At 46.0% G+C, this 17786-nt stretch overlaps 3 protein-coding genes across 3 annotated transcripts; all 3 read left to right on the top strand.

Moving 5' to 3' along the window:
• The first annotated feature begins 430 nt into the window (after positions 1 to 430).
• On the top strand, positions 431 to 1796 carry LOC102459298 (olfactory receptor-like protein OLF2). The gene has a single exon (XM_006117260.3). It carries the CDS (start codon positions 431 to 433, stop codon positions 1367 to 1369), a length of 939 nt encoding a protein of 312 aa, XP_006117322.3. The 3' UTR covers positions 1370 to 1796.
• A 7443-nt stretch (positions 1797 to 9239) lies between these two features.
• Positions 9240 to 10183, top strand: LOC102459060 (olfactory receptor 5AR1-like). Its single transcript, XM_006117259.5, is given in 2 exon segments — positions 9240 to 10155; positions 10158 to 10183. Coding segments are annotated over 2 exon segments (933 nt in total). The 5' UTR covers positions 9240 to 9248.
• Positions 10184 to 16847: 6664 nt separating this feature from the next.
• Positions 16848 to 17786, top strand: LOC102458817 (olfactory receptor 8D1-like). The gene has a single exon (XM_006117258.3). It carries the CDS (start codon positions 16848 to 16850, stop codon positions 17784 to 17786), a length of 939 nt encoding a protein of 312 aa, XP_006117320.3.

Genomic DNA, 17786 nt, shown 5'->3' with positions numbered 1-17786 from the left:
AAACACACATGCTGAGCCCAGAGCTCTCCTTCCCCAAAGAGAGTAGAGACATTGGCACTTGTTTACTCTCGCCCCTCCTTGAGCTAAACAACAATCTCATCTTACTAAGATGATTTTCAACCTTATTCTCCTACAGCAGACTAAGAAGTCATTGTTCCATGCTCAGATCAGTGAAGAGGACTCTGTGTGTGTGTCATGATTAACCGGAATGTCCCTGTACGTGTACAGTGTGTGCATTTCATGGAACAGCTGGAATGACCTGTGAACATCTAGATCTGTACACTAAGTCGATCCCCAGTTGTATACAGGGGCCCATTGAGAAATTGATCTCCACATTTCTTTACTTACTTCATTACAGTGAAAGGACATATTCTCTGGACCAACCCACCCACCCACGTCACTGTAGCTGCCTGATCTCGGCTCAGAGGAGATGGAAGAGGGAAATCACTCGGTGGTGACTGAGTTCATTCTCTCAGGACTGACAGATCGTCCGGAGCTCCAAGTCCCCATGTTTTTGCTGTTCCTACTGATTTATGTTACTACTCTGATCTGTAATGGTGGCATGATCTTGTTAATCACAATTGACCCACAACTTCACACCCCCATGTACTTTTTCCTCAGGACTTTGTCTTTTTGTGATTTTTGCTGTTCCACAGTAATAGCCCCTAAGATGCTGCAGACTTTCCTGGCGGAGAGGAAAAGCATTCCATACATTGCCTGTGCTGTGCAAATGTATTGCTTTCTTGTTTGTATAGATATTGAGTGTCTCTTGCTGGCTGTGATGGCGTATGACCGTTATGTGGCCATCTGTCACCCACTGTTCTATACAGTCACTATGTCCAAGCACCGCTGTAACCTGCTGGTGGGTGGGGTGTGTTCTGTGGGGTTGGCAGATGCACTGATACTCACCTGTTGTACATTTCGGCTGTCATTCTGCCGCTCCAATATCATCAGGCATTTCTTCTGTGGCATCGCCCCATTGTTGCCACTCTCCTGCTCTGACACCCACATCAATGAGATTGTGATGTTTGCTTCTACGTGTTACACTGTAGTGATCACCAGTGTGATTATCCTGCTCTCCTATGTCTGCATCATCTCCGCCATCCTGCGGATCCGCTCTGCCGAGGGCCGGCGCAAAGCCTTCTCCACCTGCTCGTCTCACTTGACCGCAGTGGGCGTGTTTCATGGCACTCTCATTTTTATGACTCTCCGACCGACCTCCAGCTATTCCATGGACACAGACAAAATAGCCTCATTGTTCTACACGCTGATGATCCCCATGTTGAACCCCCTCATCTACAGCCTGAGGAACCGGGAGGTGAAGGACGCTGTGAGGAAGGTAGTTAATAAACACCTGAGGAATTCATGAATTTGTTCATTCTTGTGTAGGTTGAATGATGGGGAGTGGAAACAGGGGAATTAATTTCCTAGCCCATGCTGCTGTCATCTCATAGAGCTCATGGTAGTATAGCTCATTATTACACTGTTATTAACATTTGTTTGTTTATATCCCAACAAAGTCTGCAGGCCCCACATGTGGGGGATTCAAATGTCTCTTTTCTTTGTAGCTGGGTTGGTTCCTTCATAGCTGGCTTGGTTTCCTTAGGCTGTGTGTGATTTCTATGGCTGAAGGAAAGGGAGCTGTTTTAGAGATTGTCTCCTGGTTTATGTCCATGCACTATGAGAAAAAAACATCTTTTTCATCACTATGTCCTTTACTTCGTCTTAAGGGAACAACAAAACAAATAGGAGCATGGTGTCTAAGAGACAGTACAGTGTGTGTGCATCCTCTGTGACGGTCTGCACTGAACAGAATAGAAAATAAAACAAAAGTGTGAATTTTCTCCACAACATAAATAATACACAGAGATAAAATCTGACACTAAATATTCATACCTTATAAGCAGGTAAGCTATGCTTTCTTGCTCTTATTCTCTTGGGATGTACTATGGACTGTGAATGGTAGCAGTTCTGCGAATTATATTACTCTGGGCATTGTGAGTTAGAAATGGATGAAGCTGTTCCCATAAATGGTTTTTTAGTTCACAGCTGCTTAGAAAATATTCATCTCAACCTGATCCTTATCTGAAAATAGTCTTTAGAGGAATTGAGCAAATGGAAAACATTTTTTGAAATATAAAATATCTGTCGGTGAACCATTCACATTTGTAGTTCCTTATAAAGCCCTCGGCTATGTCTACACTGGCATGATTTTCCGGAAATGCTTTTAACGGAAAACTTTTCCGTTAAAAGCATTTTCGGAAAAGTGCGTCTAGATTGGCAGGACGCTTTTCTGCAAAAGCACTTTTTGCGGAAAAGCGTCCGTGGCCAATCTAAACGCGCTTTTCCGCAAAAAAGCCCCGATTGCCATTTTAGCCATCGTGGCTTTTTTGCGGAAAATAGCACTGTGCTGTCTACACTGTCCCTCTAGCGCAAATGATTTGTGCAAGAGGGCTTTTGCACGAACGGGAGCAGCACAGTATTTCCACAAGAACACTGATGATCTTACATGAGATCGTCACTGTTCTTGCGGAAATTCAAGCGACCAGTGTAGACAGCTGACAAGTTTTTCCGGAAAAGCAGATGATTTTGCGGAAAAACTTGCCAGTCTCGACATAGCCCTCATCAATGTATTTCTATGAGCATCTCAAAATATTTATTTTTTTGATTGTCATAACTTCCATGTTAGGTTGCACAAAATTATCTCCATTTCACAAATGGTGAGCTGAGGCACAGATAAGTTAATGTCCTGCTGCAAGATTACACAAGAGACCTGCAGTAAAGCCAGGAACTAAGCCCCAAATTTCAGAGTTCTAAGCCAATGCTCTACCTACAACTAGCTGATCTTTCCTTTTCCTAACAATAAAGAAAGAGATGCATAAAATATTTATGTAAAAGCACGGCAAAACAGTTCCTTCTTTCTCTATATCAAGCTCATAATCTGCTGATCATCATTGTTCTGGTATAATGTGTGTGGTAAAGTTATATGTAAAATTAGAAGATTCTACTGTATAATATAGTGAGGTGTTTCAAGTTAAGAAAAATGTGGATAGAGCAGTTTGTTTGAGGCAAAAAGGAAATTGGTGCCAGGTGTCAACCAAGTTAAACGATATCTCACCAGGTGAAGAGGCCATTCTTGGGCAGGAAGAAGGTTATGAATGAGAGATCTATATTTGGTAAACAAATGGCTGGGTTTTGTTGCCCCCTCAGACATTGTCTCCAGAACTTCAGGCTGACGATGATTCTTGCAAATGAGAATTGTTAAGCAAAGGCAAATATCTGAAATGTACCATTCATCCCTTTCTCTCTGGTTTGGAGGGTTCTCGCTGACAGACATTCAGCCAGTATCACTGCAGCAGTGGGTGTTGAGAGAAATATTTGCTTTGAATTTCTGTAACATGTTAAGTTAGCGATTTGTTGAATTTTATGTTTTATTTCCTTGTAGCCAATTTTCTGTCCCATTGTTTGTAAGCTATGCTTGAGAAGAGGATTTGCACAGGCCATTTTTGTATTAATAAAAGGACAGACTTTGTATGACGTGGAGTAGTCCTGGAGGGTGCTGGACAGCACCAGACACACATCCCATTCAGCATCACTTGCCCTGCGACACAGAGATGAGTGCTTTGTGTTGACAGGTTGGAAAGCTGACAAAGTAGGAGCCCAGAGATTTAGGTGCAAGATTGCATTATGTTACAGAATGAGGGAAATGGTCACCACTCTCTCACCTATAGGTTTTGGATCCCTCTTCCTCTATTGCCATGAGAAGGAAAAATGCTTTATGACAAAGAGCAGCATCTATCACTCACTAACTTTGAGCTAAAGCAGCGAGGAGTCCTTGTGGCACCTTACAGACTAACGGAAGTGTTGGAGCATAAGCTTTCGTGGGCAAAGACCCACTTCGTCAGATGCATGTCTTTGCCCTCTAAAACTTATGCTCCAACACTTTGGATTGTCTTTAAGGTGCCACAGGACTCCTCGCTGCTTTGCAGATTAAGACTTACACGGCTACCCCTCTGATACTTAACTTTGGGCTTTGTTCCTAGCTCAACTCCGGGTTTCTTGTGCAACCTTAAACCAAAACATTTAATTTCTCTGTGATGGAATTTACAACGAATAAAATAAACTTTTCAAGGTGTGCAGAGATATTTCATTGTTGACATGTAAGAGAGCTGAAGCTGACCTCCATGGTGGGTGGTTGGGGAGTTGTGTTTATGTACAGTTTAATTGTTCTACCTCATTAAACGTAATGTTATGATAGTGTTTAAGTCAGCAATTGGGACAACCAATCACTTTTGTTGCCCACCACTGGACTTTCTCTGATGCATCCACATTCTTTTTATAATGGGGGCCCCAATGATTCGGGGGTGTGACGTAGTGGGGGTACCTGGCTGGTTTCTATGCTGCTGGCTCTGGGGTAACCCCCACTGGCTGCCGTGGGTACCACGACCCAGCAAAACAGGATGAGTCACTATGCAAAGGGACCTCTCAACCGGTATGGCCAGACACCCCCCATGGAGAGGAACAAAGGAAGGTGGAATGCTGCCCTGGCTGGGGGGCAGGGCTGGAAGAGTGTTGGTTAGTTGCTGGCTGGGAGCATGGAGGAGACAGCCTAGGGAAAGGGGCTGGAGTTTAGGGGCCCAGTCTCCCCCATCTCAAGGGGGCCTGAGGCATTCTAGCCCAGCTCTGTGACCAGATTCCATCTGTGCTGTGCTGTATCCTGGAGAGGCAATAAACTTCCTCTATTCCACTGGCTGGTGCAGTCTGTTTGTGCCATTTTGGGGTGCAGGAGACGGGGGACCCCCAACGCGCCGTCACAGGGGGACAACCAAAATGGAGTCTGTGACCCTTGACCTAGGGAGCCATGTTGGCTCTCCTCAGGCACTGACCACCCAGAGACCGATCTAAACTGGATTTTCCTGCCAAGTGCTCACAAGGTTTCCATTCCCCTCAAGTTTTTCCTGACCTTGTGGCTTTGTGAGGGCTGTGTTGCCTCAGCCACAGCTGCTTTCCGCCATAGTGGCAGCAGTGTCGGACCCATCTGCTCCACCCCCTGCCAGCCAGGGGCAGCCCCAGGTGCACCTGCGGGGGTGGAGAAGGGGATTTTACCAACCACCCCCACCCACCCACAGCCTGCCTGTAACACCCCCAGCCTGCAGCTCCTCTTCACCCTCCAGAACAGGACAGGACATCGTGGGACTCCCTGGGGCTCCTTCCCTAGGATCCTAAATCTGCCAGAGGGTAGCAGGTCCTAGGCACCTCCCCCAGTGCCCCTGCCAGTCCAAGGAGAGAAAGGTCACTGCATTCAGGGCTTATTCTTAGCTTTTTAAAATACTAGGCCAAAAGGGGTTTGATTGAGTGGGTCTGGGCTTCAAGCCCCCGTGTGTTGCTGTCACTGTCCCCAGTTTGGTTTTCTGTTTGTCACAGCTGGTCCAGGTTCTATCCCCCATTCACCCCCTTTGTAACCAGTCCCAGAGCAACCTCCTGCTCTGTTTGTACCTGGACATCCCCTCCTCTCTCTCTAATGCATCTGCCCTGGAGGGAAGGGAAGGTGAAAGCCACTTCAGAGTTTAATCAATTTACAGACTTTGATGGTGGGAAGTGGTGGTGATCCTGTGCCTCTCACCAGTGCACCAAGTGGTATTTGTACCCATGTTTGCTACCCACGCCTTGGAGGTAACAAACTGGTGCCCGCGGCCAGACACCTCGGGAATTAATTTTTTGGGTCCTTATGGGATTTTATTTCATTTATTTGTGACTACTGAGCGTATTTCTAGACTGCACCCCTCTGCCGGCAGAGGGATGCAGATTAGGCTGGGCAAAATCGCTAATGAAGCGGGGATTTACATATCCCCCGCTTCATTATCATAAAAATGGCCGCCATTTTTTTTGGCATGGAATTTTGTTGGAGAAAAGCGGCAGTCTAGAGGCTGATCTATTGCTAAAGAAAGCCTTTTCCAATAGATCCCTTATGCCTCGTAAAACGAGGCACAGCACTGCGCCTTCGTGAAGCAGCAGCTTCCCAGTCCACAGGCCAGTGGCAAGAGCTGTGAACGTTTGCAGCAGCACTTTGTCTGCTTTTCCTACCTGCCTTTCTGGAGAGGTGTTGGAAAAGTCCTACACCCAGCACACAACAGTGGCTGGATGTGTTTAGTGAGCTTCTCTCTGGGAAGTAGCTGACATTGACTGAGCCAACCCTGACTAACACTATCAGTGCTCTGCTCAGGGAGTTCAGCCCAGAGTGGTCACCAAATTGGGCTCTGCCGGGTGCCACTTTTCCCGACAAGACTGGCAGTTTGGACAATAGGAGGGAGTGCGCTCTCCTGTCATCTTGAAGCTATTCCAGAGGCAAGATTGAACCCACTGATTTTGGGCAGAGGCAGGGACTGTCTAAGAACCATGACTATTTCTAGCGGAGCTCTGTATTCACAGCACTGTGTCTTTCCTGAAGTAGCGGCTTCTAAAGCAGCTTCCATGAGCCCTTTCTCAGTAAGAAAGCAGTCTTCGCCTGAACACAGCATACCTTTTATAGAGCAGGGGGGTAAGCTGTTCTTAAGTGACCAGCATGGGGCGTGTGTTCAGCATGAGAGGATGGGAGACGCAGAGAAATGAAAGCTCAGTTGACTCCAGTCCTGAATCTTTTCGGAGGAATGGGAAATCCCTGGATGGATGGTCCCTGGTGTGGGCGGGGGGGACGACAACTCTCTGAAAAGGTTTACTGTGTTAGGGGAGTGCTATGTCATCTGTAAAGAAAACAGAGCAGCAAAGTGCCCTCCTGTATGGCTTGGCCCTGGTAAGAAAGGAACATCAGCAGGTGGCCTTCTTAGTCTGAAAAACAAAGGGATGTGCCCTCCATCGAGTAGAATTGGTGAACCTATCTGTCCGATTTCAGGGAGTGACATAGCAAGAGAAAGTCATAGAACATCACAGTCCGCAATGGATAGATGGACAGAGAGATCGGGAGGACTGCAATATATCTTGTAGGTCTCACATTCCATCAGTTGGGGACAATGAGGCAATTCTGAACTTAGGAATGCCTGAGAAGATGTCAGTGGTTTTCAATATGTCTCAGAGCTGGAACTCGCTAATTATATCACATGGGTCTTTATTAAAAGCCTGTCTGACATTTGTTTCCTTTGGTTGCAAGTTTAGTGCTACAGCTGGTGGAAAAGTTTCTTGAAAAGATTTGATGGAAATGTTCAAGAAATTACCTTTTCCATCATAATACCAATCTTCCTCTCCCCTCAGACTGTGGCTGTGGGACTCTGGTGGTATTCCAGGACAGTTCAGCAAGAGGAGAGACCATCATGCATTGTGGGGGATGGAGTTCAGCCTGGAAGCCTGGCCCATGGCAGACAATATTGGGATGCAGTAGCTGAGACACATCTATGGTATTTTCAGCCAAAACCTCTCAGTCTGCACGAACAAAGCCTTTTCTGATCAGCTTGACACTGTCCCAGGGTTGAACTTTGAAAACAGGAAGATGAATAAACACTCTGTATTTGCATGGAAGGGTACAGTGAAGTGCTCCACTTAGGAAGGAACAATCAGTTTCATACATACAGACTGGGAAGTGACTGTCTAGGAAAGAGTACGGCAGAAAGGGGCTTAGGGGTTTTAGAGGACCAGAGGCTGAATATGAGTCAGCAGTGTGATGCTGTTGCAAAAAAAGCAAACATGATTCTGGGATGCATTAATTGTGTTGTGAGCAAGACATGAGAAGTCATTCTTCCGCTCTACTCTGCACTGGTTAGGCCTCAGTTGGAGCATTGTGTCCAGTTCTGGGCACTGCATTTCAAGAAAGATGTGGAAAAATTGGAGCGGGTCCAGAGAAGAGCAACAAGAATGATGAAAGGTCTAGAGAATATGGCCTATGAAGGAAGGCTGAAAGAATTGGGTTCGTGTAGTTTAGAAAAGAGAAGATTGAGGGGGGACATGATAGCAGTTTTCAGGTATCTAAAAGGGTGTTATAAGGAGGAGGGAGAAAACTTGTTCATCTTGGCCTCTGAGGATAGAACAAGAAGCAATGGGCTTAAACTGCAGCAAGGAAGGTTTAGGTTGGACATTAGGAAAAGGTTCCTAACTGTCAGAGTAGTCAAACACTGGAATAAATTGCCCAGGGAGGTTGTGGAATCCCCATCTGTGGAGATATTTAAGAGTAGGTTAGATAAATGTCTATCAGGGATGGTCTAGACAGTAGTTAGTCCTGCCATGAGGGCAGGGGACTGGACTCGATGACCCCTCGAGATCCCTTCCAGTGCTAGTATTCTATGATTCTATGATTCTACTGTGTTGTACAGTGTAACTCTGATAGAAATTGCATCATTTAGTAACACGGGATAAAAAAGTGCACCAAATTAATCCTCAGGGTATGAGTTATACCCAGGGTGACTTTGCTTCACTCAGTAGCTTAATTAGATGTGGTGCCTCTCTGAGCTCTGTTATTCATGGTTACTTCAGGGAGCATATCCCATGGATCACAGATCTGGGTATAAAACTTATCAAACACTCAAAATTGGCATTTTCTTTCAATGGGGAAACAACACATCTCTCTCCTCTCAGCAGGTATGTGCTGTTGTCCTGCATCACTGTTACACACGCCTATAGATACCATGGTGATCAGGAGATACAGAATTCATGACCTACACAACCAAAAGGATCATCCCACCCTGAGCTAAACAAATAACTCACATAATTGGAAATAATAGACAATTACATAGTCCCTGAAGCCTGTGGTTTCGAGTATTTCTCAGGATTTTATTAGAGAACTGTGTAAATGCCATTTCACAGGCAAAAAAGCTTAATTAGCACAGCACACAAACTTTACGCCAGACATGCTGATACACAGAACTCCCCTTGCCCAAAGAGGGTAGAGAGATTGACACTCATTTACTCTCACCCCTTTTTGAGCTAAGCAATAATCTCATCACACTGAGATGTTTTCACCCTGATTCTCTCACAGCAGAGTCAAAAGTCACTGTTTGCTGCTCAGACTAGTGAATAAGAATTTGTGGCGCGATTAACCTGTGTGTCCTTGTATTTTGACAGAATGTGCATTGTATGGAACAACTGGAATGACCAGATGTGAACATCTGCCTCTCTGGACTAAGACCTTCATTGAGCTGGTACTAGTGCCATTAAAAAATCAATCTCAATTTTTTTTCATTTAAGTTGTTGGAGAGAAGGGTTAGGTTGACTGAGCCATCCACGGGCCCACACCACTGTAGCTGCCTGATCTCTGCTCAGAGGAGATGGAAGAGGGAAATCACTCGGTGGTGACTGAGTTCATTCTCTCAGGACTAACAGATCGTCCGGAGCTGCAGGTCCCTCTGTTTGTGCTGTTCCTACTGATTTATCTTATCACCTTGGTTTGGAATGGGGGGATGATCTTGCTAATCACGACTGACCCCCAACTACACACCCCCATGTACTTTCTCCTCCGGAATTTGTCGTTCTGTGATCTGTGCAGTTCCACAGTAATAGCCCCTAAGATGCTGCAGAATTTCTTAGCTGAGAGGAAAAGCATTTCGTACATTGCCTGTGCAGTGCAAATGTATTTCTTCCTTGTTTTTGTAGATGTTGAGTGTCTCTTGCTGGCTGTGATGGCGTACGACCGTTATGTGGCCATCTGTAACCCGCTGCTCTATATGGTTACTATGTCCAGGCAGCGCTGTAACCAGCTAGTGGCTGGATGCTATTTTGTGGGCTTGGTGGATGCATTGATACTCACATGTTGTACATTTCGGTTGTCATTCTGCCACTCCAACCTCATCAGGCATTTCTCCTGTGAAATCCCCCCTTTATTAGCGCTCTCCTGCTCTGAAACAAACATCAATGAGATTGTGCTGTTTGCTTCTATGTGCTACACTGTAGTAATCAGCATTGTGACCATCCTCCTGACCTATGTGTATATCATCTCCACCATCCTGCAGATCCGCTCTCCTGAGGGCCGGCGCAAAACCTTCTCCACCTGCACTTGTCACTTGACTGCAGTGGTCCTGTTTCATGGCACCCTCCTTTTCATCTATTTCCGACCCACCTCCAGCTATTCCTTGGACACAGACAAAATGGCCTCTGTGTTCTACACGCTGGTCATCCCCATGTTGAACCCCCTCATCTACAGCCTGAGGAACAGGGAGGTGAAGGACGCCATGAGGAAAATAATAAACTCCTAAGCAATTCTTGATTCGGTTCATCTCAGTGCTGGTTGAGCAATGGGGAGTGGAAACTGGTGAATTAATTTCCCAATCCATAGTGATGTCATTTTGGAAAGAGCATGGTAGAATGGATAATTATTGTAGGGTTCTTTTTATTAATTTCTTTGTATATCAATAAGACCTATAGGTTCCAACTTAGATCAGTGCTTCAGGGATTCACTAAGGGTACGTCTCCACTGCATCCCTAGTTCGAACTAGGGAAGCAAATGGAGACAATGAGGAGTAAAATGAGGAGTAACATTAGTTCGGACTAAGGGCTTTAGTCCGAACTAACGTGTCCCGGCGCGCACTTCCTGGTTCGAATCAGCTGTGATTCGAACTAGCGCGCCGGCGAGATCATGTTAATGGAGCGCGGGATATTTAAATCCCCGCTTCATTAACTACTTCGGTTGTCTCCATTTGAGTCCCTAATTCGAACTAGGGATGCAGTGTAGACGTACCCTAAGCTATTATCCCAGCAAAATTAAAGGAGGCACCAGTTTCACATATCTGAGCATATAAATATTGGACATTTTCTTTGCGCCCATTGATCTGTATGTATCTGGTGAGAGGGGGACGGCATCAAATGTCCACTTGTTAGTAGCTGGCTTAGTTTCATTATGACATGTTTGATTTCTATGGCTGAAGCAAAGGGACTTGTAGAGATTTTCCCCTGGATTCTCTCCATGCTATATGAGGAAAACATCATTTCCATCACAACGTCCTTCACTTCACCTTAAGGGAGCAACAAAACAAATAGGACCTGGGTGTCTAAGAGAGAGCACGGTCTGTGTGAATCCTCTTTGACAGTTTGCACTGAACAGAATGCAAAATAGCACCAAAAGTGTGAGTTTTCCCTACAACATAAATTAAACTCTAGATATTTATATATAGTTAGTACGTTTACTGTGAGTTCTTGCCCTTAGTTCTCCTGGGATGTATTACAGACTTGGGTTGTTAAATTGAGAGTAACTGCTAAACTTGAATGGTCGATGCATTTTGCATCAACTACTTAATTAGTCGATAGCGTGCCTTCACCTTTGAAGTGTAGCAACCGCCCTAGGGTTGCTACACTTCAAAGGCAAAAGCACTGCATGGAGCCAGGGTCAGCTGTGGACTCCACTGACCCTGGGCTTTGTGCGGCACTGCCGCTTTGAAATGCCGCAGGAACACCCCAGCCGGCCCCAGGCTGTTCTGAAATGCCGCAGGAACACCCCAGCCGGCCCCAGGCTGTTCGCAGCATTTCAAAGTGGCAATGCTACATGGAGCCCGGGGTCTCGCTCCAGGGTCTATGCGGTGCTGGAGTTTTGAAGTACCCTGTCCTCTTCCTCCCCACTCCTTGCTGCCTCTTTTGGAGAGAGGCAGCAAGAGAAGGAAAGCGACTAGTCGACAAGCTTGTCGACTATCCAATAAGCATTTGCTTATCAGAGAATCGACTAGTCCTTCACATTCCTATTACAGCCTGTGAAATGTAGGAATTTGGGGATGGGTCCACAGAATGTGAATGAAGAAATGGAGGAAATCTGAAAATTGCCTAAACTTTTGGCAATATGATAACATTGACAAAAATGTCCTTTTGGGAGCAAGCAAACACTTGATGACCTCCTGAGGTCTCTTCCAGCTCTGTGATTCTATGATTCTATGATTTTACATGACCAGAAATGGTGCATGTCTTTTCCTTCCTCATTCTGCTTCAATGTAAATGGAAAGCCAGTGTTGGGCTAGCGTGGCAAAATGGATGGGAGTGGAAGAGGCGGTGATGCTGCAGATTGCCACGTAGACTTCAATCCGGTGATCAGAGCACTCATGTGGGATGTGAGAGACATGGGTCAATACCTGTCTTGTGTACTGAAGCAATTTGAAAGTGCGTCTCCCACACAGCTGGGGTGCGCCCTGGTGACTGGCTGTGTCATGTCGTGGATCTTCCTCAGGGCTGGGCAATGCTCATGGTGTATGTTGATTTAAGTTATGCTACTGCAAATTAACGTAGTTTAGTTTGACGTGCAGCGGTGCCCACATCTTGTGCACACCGTGCTGTGTCAACAGGAGAGCTATGGAACTGAACCAATGTCACTTAGATCACCTGGCAGGATCAGTGTTCACCAGCCTTGGGAAATATCCTCTAAATGGGCTGGGTACAGATGTAGATGGACAATTGATGCCCCATTGATCTGATGTGTCTCCACCAGACATGCCAGACAAACCTAGCTTCATTTCTGGCAACAGTGCTGATGTAGCCAGTCATGGCCTCCTGGAGCCATGGTGTTCCTGAGAGCCCCAGGCAGAATCACAAGGCCAGGCAGACAGAATGATTCTGTTGACTAGTTGTCAGAGGCACCCACCTATGGTGTGTCTAGACTACATGACTCCTTCGACGGAGCCATTTAAAGTAGTTTACTTGGCATAGTCAAAGAAGTGGGGATTTAAATAATCCCCGCTTCATTAAAATGGCTGACAATCAGCTGATCTGGCACAGCACGGCAGTCTAGATGTGGCGCGGTCGATAAAGGAAGCCTTTGTCAACTGCTCCGGTAAACCAAAGCATGGCAGCCATTTTTATGTTAATGAAGTGGGGCTTATTTGAAACCCCACTTCTTTGACTATGCCGAGTAAACTATTTTACATGGCTACAGCAACAGAACCATGTCATCTAGATTTGTCATCTAGTTTGTGTGTTTTTGTATTCATAGTATCATAGAATCATAGAGCTGGAAGAGACCTTAGAGGGTCATCACGTCCAGCCCCCTGCCCTAGGCAGGACCAATCCCAATAAAATCAACCCAGCCAGGGCTTTGTCAAGCCGGGACTTAAACACTTCTAGGGATGAAGACTCCACTACTTCCCTAGGTAACCCATCCCAGTGCTTCACCACCCTCTTAGTGAAATAGTTTTTCCTAATATCCAACCTGGACCTCTCCCACCACAATTTGAGACCATTGTTCCTTGTTCTGCCATCTGTCACTACTGTGTATTGAAATATTTGGGAGCATCTTGAGAAGAAGATTTGCACAGGCCATTTTCTATTAATAAAACGACAGACTTTATATGATCTGGTGTTGTCCAGAAAGGTGCTGGACAGTACCAGACACACATTCCATAAAGCATCACTAGACCCTGTGATCTAGTGCTCTCTGCTTTCAGGCTGAAAAGCTGCCAGAGTAGGAGCCCAGAGACTGAAGTACAACCTTGCAGTATGGTACAGCATGTGGGACTTGGCCTCACTCTCTTACCTATAGGTTTTGCAGCCCTGTTCCTCTATTGCCATGAGAAGGAAAAATGCTCTATAAGGAAGAGGAGTGTCTATCACAATTTGGGCTTTGTTCCTGGCTCAACCACAGGCCTCTTGTGTGATGCTGAATCAGCATGTTGACTCTCTCTGTGATGGAAGTTGTGACAATAAATAGAATAAACTTTGCAAGGTGTTCAGAGACGCTACATTGATGACATGTAATAGCCCTGAGAGTGACCTCCACCACGGCTTTTTAGGGAGTTTTGCTTATGTACAGTTTAATTGCTCTGCCTCATTAAAGGTAATGTTTAAGTCAGTAATTGGGACAACCAAAATGGAGTCTGTGACCCTGACCTAAGGATTCATGTGGGATCTCCTCAGGCAATGAGCACTCAGAGACCGGTCTAAACTAGATTTTCCGGCTAAATGCTCACAAGGTTTCCATTCCCCTCAGGCTTTCCCTGCCCTTGTGGCTTTGTAAGGGCTTTGTTGCTTCATCCTCAGCTGCTATCCGCCATAGTGGCAGCTCCACCCCCTGAGCACCAGGGGCAGCCACAGTCGCACCTTCAGGAGTGGGGGGGCAGGGTATTTTACTATCTGCACCCACACACAGCCTGCTTATAATACGTCCAGCCTGCGGGTCCTCTGAACCCCCCAGTGTGGGACAAGACATCATGAAGGGGAAAGGAGTCCAGGAGCGCAAGCAGTATTTAAAGAAGGCTTATTAAAGACACAGGCCGAAACCATCCCGATGCCCAGTAAGAAAAGCAAATATAGTAGGCGACCAGATTGGCTGACTGGGGACATCCTTGATGAGCTTAAACACAAAAAGGAAGCTTACAAGAAATGGAAACTTGGACAGATGACTAGGGAGGAGTATAAATATATTGCTTGAGAATACAGGGAAGTTATCAGGAAGGAGGAAACACAATTGGAATTGCAGCTAGCAAGGGATGTGATGAGTAACAAGAAAGGTTTCTATAGGCATGTTGGCAATAAGGGGTTGATCAGAGACGGTGTGGGGACCTTACTGGAGGAGGGGGTAATCTAGTGACAGATGATGTGGGAAAAGCTGAAATACTCAATGATTTCTTTGCCTCTGCCGTCACAGACAAGGTCAGCTCCCAGACTACTGCACTAGACAACTCAGAGACACCTTTGCCTGGCCCTGCGTCATGGTTCAGGCAAACCACACACAGTTCTGGAAAATCGTTGCTGGTACAAGTGATGCAGGAACTGACCAGAGGCTGTGTGCAGCTTGACCTGCTGCTCACAAACAGGGGGGAATAAGTAGGGGAAGTAGAGGTGGGTGACAACCTGGGCAGCAGTGATCATGAGATGGTAGATTTCAGGTTCCTGAGAAAAGGAAGAAAGGAGAGTGGCAAAATACACACTCTGCAATTCAGAAAAGCAGATTTTGACTCCCTCTGGGTATGTCTACACTACCCCGCTAGTTTGAACTAGTGGGGTAATGTAGGCATACCGCACTTGCAAATGAAGCCCGGGATTTGAATTTCCCGGGCTTCATTTGCATAAGCGGGGCGCCGCCATTTTTAAAACCCCGCTCGTTCGAACCCCGTGCAGCGCGGCTACACGGGGCACGAACTAGGTAGTTCGAACTAGGCTCGTGGAATGAGTTCGAACTAGGAGGATAGTGTAGACATACCCTCTGAAAACTGATGGGCAGGATCTCCTGGGAGCTAACATAAGGGGAAAGGAGTCCAGGAGAGCCGACAGTATTTTAAAGAAACTTTATTAAAGACACAAGAAGAAACCATCCCAATGCGCGGTAAGAAAAGCAGGCGACCAGATTGGCTTACTGGGGAAATCCTTGGTGAGCTAAAACACAAAAAGGAAGCTTATGAGTGGAAACTTGGACAGACTCCTGAGGTCTCTGCCAGCCCTCTGATTCAATTATCCTCAACAGCACAGGGTCTGCCTGATTGGAGGTGAGATAGTACTACTGTGTCCTGGAAAGCCACCTCTCAGCCTCCCCTTAGCTCCTCTAAATCAGCCACTCTATCCTCCAAAGCTTGTTCACTGTCTCTGAGGGCCACGATCTCCTTGCACTGAATGCACACATATGCCACCCGCCCACAAGGCAGGTAATCATACATGTTATATTGGGTGCAATAAACAGGATAGCCCCTACTCTGCTGTTGGACTTCTGCCTACATGCTCTCCTATAGCTAATTAGGCTATTGATAGGGTTTTTATTTAAATCAGGTAGTTTTGGTTTTACTTCAGTTTAAAAGTTTTAAAGAATGACAAGAGTACCTGCCCCCCTTCCAACTCACCTTCTAAACTCCCTCACAAAAACCCCTGTTAGCTATCCCTGGTCGCTTACTAACAGTAAGACTTGGCAGTATTTCTGAAGGGATCTATTGCGTTTTCAACCAAAAGCTTTCTGACTCCACAAACAAAGCTTTGCTGATCAGCTCGACACAGTCCCAGGGTTGAACTTCGAAAACAGGTAGATGAAATAGACACCCTGTTGTACTGTGTAACTCTGATAGAAATTGCATCATTTAGTAACACAGGAGGAAAGAGTGCACCAAATTCATCACCAGTGTGATTTTGCATCACTCAGTAGCTTAATTAGATGTTGTACCTCTTGAGATCACTTATTCCCAATTACTTCTGGGAGCATGTCCCATGGATCACAGTTCGGGGTATAAAACTTCCTGCATACTCAAAATTGGCACTTCTTTTTAATGGGGAAACACCACATCTCCCTCCTCATCAGGTATGTATTATTGTCCTTCATCAGTCACACACATACAGACACCAGGGCGATTACCTACTATGGAATTCATGACCTACAACACTAAATGTCTCAGCCCTATCTTAGCTATAGAAACAACCACATGATTGGAAAATATAGGCAAGGGCATAGTCCCTGAAGTCCCTGGTTTCCACTATTTCTCAGGATTTTCTTACAGAACACCGTAAATGACATTTCAGCTGCAAAAAGGCTTAATTAGCAGAGCACACAAGTTTGTCCCCAAACACACATGCTGAGCCACAGAGCTCCCCTGGCCCAAAGAGGGTTAAGACTGACACTACTCTCACCCTTCCATGAGCTAAGCAATAAACTTTTCACACTAAGATGGTTTTCACCATGAATCTCCAAAAGCAGATCAAGAAGTCACTGTTTGATGCTCAGATCAGTGAAGAGGAGAATTTATGTGTGTGTGTCATGATTAACCTGAGTGTCCTTGTATGTGTAGTGTGTGCATTGTATGGAACAACTGGAATGACTAAGTGTGAAGATCTAGCTCTGTCCACTAAGCCCATCCCCAGTTGTATACAGGTGCCCATTAAGAAACTGATCTCCACTTTGCTTCACTTACTTCATTACAGAGAAGGGACAGATTCTCAGAACCAACTGATCCACCCACATCCCTGATCTTGCCTCAGAGGAGATGGAAGAGGGAAATCACTCGGTGGTGACTGAGTTCATTCTCTCAGGACTGACAGATCGTCCGGAGCTCCAGGTTCCCCTGTTTTTGTTGTTCCTACTGATTTATGTTACCACTCTGGTCTGTAATGGTGGGATGATCTTGTTAATTACAATTGACCCACAACTTCACACCCCTATGTATTTTTTCCTCAAGACTTTGTCTTTCTGTGATCTCTGCTGTTCCACAGTAATAGCCCCTAAGATGCTGCAGACTTTCCTAGCTGAGAGGAAAAACATTTCGTACATTGCCTGTGCTGTGCAAATGTACTGCTTCCTTGTTTGTGTAGCTCTTGAAAGCCTCTTGCTGGCTGTGATGGCGTATGACCGTTATGTGGCCATCTGTAACCCACTGCTCTATACAGTCACTATGTCCAAGCAGCGTTGCAACCTGTTGGTGGCTGGGGTGTTTGCTGTGGGGTTGGTGGATGCAACGATACTCACATGCTGTACATTTCAGCGGTCGTACTGCCGCTCCAACATCATCAGGCATTTCTTCTGTGGCATCGCCCCATTGCTGCCACTCTCCTGCTCTGACACCCGCATCAATGAGATTGTGATGTTTGCTTCTACGTGTTACACAGTAGTGATCCCCACTGTGACTATCGTCCTCTCCTATGTCTGTATCATCTCCGCCATCCTTCAGATCCGCTCTGCTGAGGGCCGGCTCAAAGCCTTCTCCACCTGCACTTCTCACTTGACTGCAGTGGGCATTTCTCATGGCACCCTCCTTTTTATATCCTTCCGGGCAACCTCCAGTAATTCCATGGACAGAGACAAAACAGCCTCATTGTTCTACACACTGATTATCCCCATGCTGAACCCCCTCATCTACAGCCTGAGGAACAGGGAAGTAAAGGACGCTCTGCGGAAAGCCATGAAAAAAGTCCCAAGGAATTCCTGA

Source organism: Pelodiscus sinensis, chromosome 5 (assembly GCF_052426305.1).
Source record: "Pelodiscus sinensis isolate ZL-2025 chromosome 5, ASM5242630v1, whole genome shotgun sequence".
Lineage (NCBI taxonomy): Eukaryota > Metazoa > Chordata > Testudines > Trionychidae > Pelodiscus > Pelodiscus sinensis.
The sequence above is the reverse complement of the archived record's forward strand: the minus strand, read 5'-3'. Positions and strand labels throughout refer to the sequence as shown.

Bases quoted from the DNA above. Each gene is read 5' to 3' on its own strand.
- LOC102458817 (XM_006117258.3), top strand. From the start codon at position 16,848: ATGGAAGAGGGAAATCACTCGGTGGTGACTGAGTTCATTCTCTCAGGA.
- LOC102459298 (XM_006117260.3), top strand. From the start codon at position 431: ATGGAAGAGGGAAATCACTCGGTGGTGACTGAGTTCATTCTCTCAGGA.